The 5,568-nt window shown below is 34.5% G+C and overlaps 1 protein-coding gene across 2 annotated transcripts; it reads left to right on the top strand.

The window, feature by feature from the left end:
• The first annotated feature begins 288 nt into the window (after nt 1–288).
• Nucleotides 289–4,914, top strand: LOC110909919 (GTP-binding protein SAR1A). Of its 2 annotated transcripts, XM_022154648.2 has the most exons (4): nt 289–594; nt 742–873; nt 4,097–4,462; nt 4,630–4,914. In XM_022154648.2, the coding sequence occupies exons 1-3, from the start codon at nt 466–468 to the stop codon at nt 4,415–4,417; spliced, it is 582 nt and encodes a 193-aa protein (XP_022010340.1). In that variant the 5' UTR covers nt 289–465; the 3' UTR covers nt 4,418–4,462; nt 4,630–4,914. The 2 variants fall into 2 exon arrangements, with proteins under 2 accessions (XP_022010340.1, XP_035844510.1); XM_035988617.1 differs by having other exon boundaries at nt 294–594; nt 4,097–4,914.
• The last annotated feature ends 654 nt before the right edge of the window (nt 4,915–5,568 follow it).

The following is a 5,568-nucleotide window of genomic DNA, read 5'->3' as shown; positions in this document are numbered from 1 at the left end:
AGTAAACCAAATTTGCCGTTAAAAAAAAAACTCATAACTAATTGAACCTAAAATTACCACTTCAACTCACAACCACAAGTCCATAACATCATGTGCCAATCAAACACGTAGAAAGAAACATGAACCATAAATGATCCACTATCTACTGGGCCAGTAGAGTTGATGGAAATCACTATCCAGCCCAGATAAAGTAAACCGGGCCCCATATGGCCGGCCATATAACATATTCATTAACTTCGGTCCCATTAGCTGGCCCAATGAACATCTAGGGTTTGAAATTGAAACAATGGGGCCGTGTGTTTGAACCCATTAACCGGTAAATAAGGCGAAGCACGTGAACCAATCGAAATTTGTCGCATTAGCCAAACACTCCAACTGTTACAGAAATAGGTCAGATCCATAAACATAACCGCTTGTGCAACTCCAGATCTGTGAACAAATTCGATCAATTCTCTCAATTCAACGATGTTTTTGTTCGATTGGTTCTACGGCATCCTTGCGTCACTCGGTTTATGGCAGAAGGAAGCGAAGATCTTGTTCCTTGGCCTCGATAACGCCGGTAAAACGACGTTGCTTCATATGTTGAAAGATGAGGTTTGTTTTTGTTTGATTTGTGTTTGATGTTGTTGATTGAGTTGTTTGTGGTTTGATTTTGACCTAGATGTGTGTGATTTGATGTCAATTTGTGTTGTTTTGGTTTGATTTTGACCTAGATGTGTTTGATTTGATTGATTTGTTTAGAGATTAGTTCAACATCAACCGACGCAACATCCGACGTCGGAAGAATTGAGTATAGGGAAGATTAAGTTCAAAGCGTTTGATTTAGGAGGTCATCAGATTGCTCGTAGAGTCTGGAAGGATTATTACGCCAAGGTATGACTTGTTTTCATCTTGCTGTTGTTTGATTGAACATCGTTTAAATGTATGCTTGATTTTTTTGATGTATCTACAGTTATGTTTGTGTGTGTATGTTTTGTTGTAATTTCAATTTGTCAGATCTTGAGATGCAAAATGCAAGTTATTTTTGCTTTGAAAGATGTTTACTTAGAATGAATTCCTTACTATATCTAATAGGATTTTTTTTTATCTGATGATTTTGTGGTGCTTTTGTTTTGTGCTACTTGACGGTTTATGAATGTGTGTGTATAGATCTAGTAGTAAAAACTATATATACAATCTCATAATGATTAGCTAATTGTTATGGCACAATTAGTAGTTAGTATGTGATATTATTTGAATTCACTATTAGTACGTGGTGTCATCAATCAAACTGGTTGTTTATATGCGTTTGGTGCTGGAACGTTTTGGTAAAAAGTAGTTGATATTGATTTATTTGGTCACAAGTTCGTTTGCTGAAGTTTGAAGTAAATACATGTCATTGGTCAATACATGCAATGGTATTAATGTACTGTATAGCTCTTGGTGTAGGATAACTTTTTAACTGATTGTTGGAAAATTAGTCTCCAAACACGAACACAAAACACACATAGTATTGTACAACTTGTTCGACTATTTTTATTATAAACCGGAAATAAAAAGGGTGGCAATGAATAACCTTTTATCTATTTATACTATATATACTCATACGAATGACGAATCCTAACCCAATTTAAACTCTATTCAAATAATTAAATAATTAAATAATTTAATAAACTAACTATACTAACATGCTAATTAAACTAAACGTATCTTCTAACTTTCTTACGGTTTAACCACTCTGACTTTCTTCATTCTTTTACTTGTGAACTAATAAGGATTAAATGTCTTCACTCATGACTGACAACAAGAATAATCGAAGAACACAGAACAGGCATACGTGAAAACCCTAAAACTGTTTTTAAGGCTTCAGCAGGCCTCACCATAAGTCAGTTTGGTACGGGATACTTAAGAGCCCAAGAGTTGTTAAGATCTGGCAACAAAACACTAGGCATTTTGTTTAATACAAGTAGCTAAATTAAAATGGGTAATCTAATTTTGTACTTCCTTGATAAAAAACAATCAGCACAATAAGTGCCTTTTTAGGTTGAGTTTAGGACTGTTCATTGGGCCCACTTTTGGTCTTTTTGATTTCAGGTTTATGATTTTTGAGCTTAATTGAAAACTGACCAGAGTTCAAACTCTAAAAACAATTTGAATATGATTATTTGAACTTGAGTTTGCTTTGAATTCAGTTTAAACTGAAATAAAGTGTGTACATACATATATATATATTTAATTTCTTGAACGAAGAAAGCCATAGTGAATTCACATTTCAAACCGAATTAAAAACAGTATCTAACTGCAAATCAGGTTGGAAATGAAAATATACACAGATGAATCTTTCCAAAGTGAATCATACTATCATATCGAGTAACTGATCACATTATCATAAAGTGATTACAATAATCCAAAGTGTAAAATGCCCAAATTGTTCAAACTATAAATACCAAATACATAATTAGAAATAAGTATATAACTAAAACTATACGTGTATCATTACATTCGGGTTTCAAGTTTGGTGGAATAGAAAATAAGGCATCTTAAAAGTTGATCATTGAATATCACTCAGGTCCAAAAAGCGATTCATAAACCGAAATCTCATTCAATTGCATTTGTTGAATAAATTCGGTTCGATTCTGGTTTTCCTCAAGGTGTATTGAACACCCCTAGTTGAGTTGTTTTTCTTGCTAATTCTTTTTGAACGTATAAGACCTTAAGGACATCATGGGGAAACTTGACTCGTTTTAAATCTACTTCATCAGTTTAATCAAATTTTCAAATTCTCACCTTTTTAACAGATGTTCATCTCATAGTTGTTAATAGCGAGCATAGCGCTTGCTGTAGCGGATAGCGTAGCGAACGGTGAGTTTCTTACTATGATGTTTAGCGCCGAAATAGCTTGAAAATAGTGGATATAGTTTTTTTTTTTCCTTTTTTTGATAAATAGAGATTGAAAAAGAAGCGTATTTAGGTTTTTTTTTCTGTTTCAGGAATGAAAAAAGCGTATATCTTCCATATTTACCAGAATTTTGATAAATTATACATGTAAAATCTTTTTAAAACTTTCTTCTAGTGTATCACTAAATATGAAATTGCACCCGCTGTTTCATTGTTATTGCTACGTAGCGTATTGGTAGCTTGTCGCTATCGTCCACTATTCACTATTAACAACTATGGTTTTTCTTGTGTGCTACTGAAACTTTGATGGTTGTGGCAATTCCTTTAGACAGACAAAATTAGCTTAGACTTAGAACATGTATAGACCTACTACATAGATTTCTCATCCTCAAGATCTCATTCTATCCGTCACAGAGCAGTTTGATGGATACTGCAACCTGTATTTATTTCATTGTTTGTTGTCTAGAAGCCGAATGACCAAGATTTGAGTTCATGTGGAAACTTGTTAGATCCCAAATGAGTAACTTATATTCATCAAGTAACTTAAGAGTAAAGACATATGGAAGGATTGAGTAGTGTCATATTCCTTGGATATGATATGGCTACATGATTTCAAGTCTGCAAATAAATGGCTACAGGATGTAAGATATGATAACCAATCTGCTTAAAATGTACTTCAGTGCTTCACACATGTTATGATACCGGAAAAGTTATATACTTTCGTATAGGGCATGATAACGCCAACCTATAAAATGTCATGGTATGATTATTGATAATATCAATCACGCTTGTTTATACTGTTTTAATGCCCCTTCGAAAGCAAAACTTTTTGTGTCAAGTCTGCAAAAAAATGGTCACATGATGTGATAAGATATGAAAACCAATCTGCTCAAATGCTCAATGTACTTCAGTATTTCACACATGTTTTGATACTGGAAAAGTTGTATACTTACGTAAGGCATGATAGCGTCAAACTATAAAATCTCATGGTATAATTCTAATTAATCTCAATCATGCTTGCATAGTATGAATGCCCCATCTGATGCGATGGACATAATTTTGTCATCAAGATTCTAGGTATTAGCAAAAGTGGGAAATAATGTTTTGTGTATAACATCGATTGTTGTGTGTTTGAAGGGTGGGGGTAACAATGATTAACTTGTTTGTGGGATTTTGTGTTGTTTATTTATGATAATGAGTTGAGATACATGTATTCCAGGTGGATGCCGTAGTGTATCTAGTAGATGCATATGATAAAGAACGGTTTGCCGAATCAAAAAAGGAACTAGATGCACTTCTTTCTGACGAGAATCTGTCTGCAGTCCCCTTTCTGATTTTAGGAAACAAGATTGATATACCATATGCAGCCTCAGAAGACGAGCTGCGTTACCACCTTGGACTGACAGGTGTGACGACTGGCAAAGGGAAGGTAAATCTTCAAGATTCAAGTGTCCGCCCCTTGGAGGTATTTATGTGCAGCATTGTGCGCAAAATGGGTTACGGTGATGGTTTCAAATGGGTCTCTCAATACATCAAATAGCGGGCGCCTGAGCAAATCAAGTATCTTATCTGGGAAATAAAAAAGGTAAGGAAGAATATGGTGATTTCCCCAATTTGATTTTGTATTCATTCTGTAAGAGTGGGATTTTGTTTGTTTGTGTTGGCATGTAAAATTCTGTTAGACCAAATTGCTAGTTGTTTTGTTTGAAATTGTTTACTTGTTTTGATTTGATGCATTTGCTGTTTTTGTAGATGGTGAGAAATATGTTGCTGAGTCTGAGAACAGCAATTTCTGAACTTTATGTATGTGGCTGATTTCTTGGAAACTTATTGTTGATCATCTTGATTTAAGAGGATACTAAGTAAGAGTCATGGTTTAAGAAGAGCTTGTTTTCAGTAGTTTTAATTTTGTGTTATTGGAAAGGCTGTCTGGTTGCAAGATCTTAGATTGTGGACACGAAAAACAAACAACTTTGTTTGTTCTACGTGTGAGGTTGCTATGATGTCTCTTTTAACTTTAATCAATCAAATTTAGCACATGTAGTAGTATTAATTAAATCCATGTATATTAAAGTTCTTAACTAAAAGCGTTAACTTATTTAACATTAATCCTAAATTATATGAGAAATTAGCACTAATTGATCAAATATGGGATTTTGTTATAAATTCAAGGTCCAGTTTCAAAATCACATAATCAACCTGGCAAAAAAAAAATGTTACTGTGGCCATGTAATCAAGTGATCCTTCGATCTGTTCTTCACCCACAAGAAGCTCATAGTTTTGGTATCTTCCACAGCCTTCGACAAAGAAACCGATGCCCGATTAAATACCTTATCGTTGCGCATACGCCATAAACACCAAAGAGCTGTTAAAACAATGGGCATGCAACGCATTCTTCTTCTTCTTGGAGCCTTGGATGAAATCGTGCAAACCAAGAAGATCCGGTAAACTAAAAGCATAGATCGACTAAACTTTACACCATTGAAAGATATCTTGCCACATAGATTGTGCAAAGGAGCAAGAGATAAAAATGTGCTTGCAAGATTCTGTGACCTTCCCACAGAAAACACCTTTCGTCTTAAATCCTTCCTCTTTAGGGTTAGTTGATGGCGTGACACCTTTTTAGGAGCCCAATTATTCGCCCATGTTTAATAGCTTAGAGACGACTCGATTAATACAAGTATCAAGCAT

Source organism: Helianthus annuus, chromosome 4, assembly GCF_002127325.2.
Source record: "Helianthus annuus cultivar XRQ/B chromosome 4, HanXRQr2.0-SUNRISE, whole genome shotgun sequence".
Lineage (NCBI taxonomy): Eukaryota > Viridiplantae > Streptophyta > Magnoliopsida > Asterales > Asteraceae > Helianthus > Helianthus annuus.
This window is presented reverse-complemented; position numbering and strand designations above follow the sequence as displayed.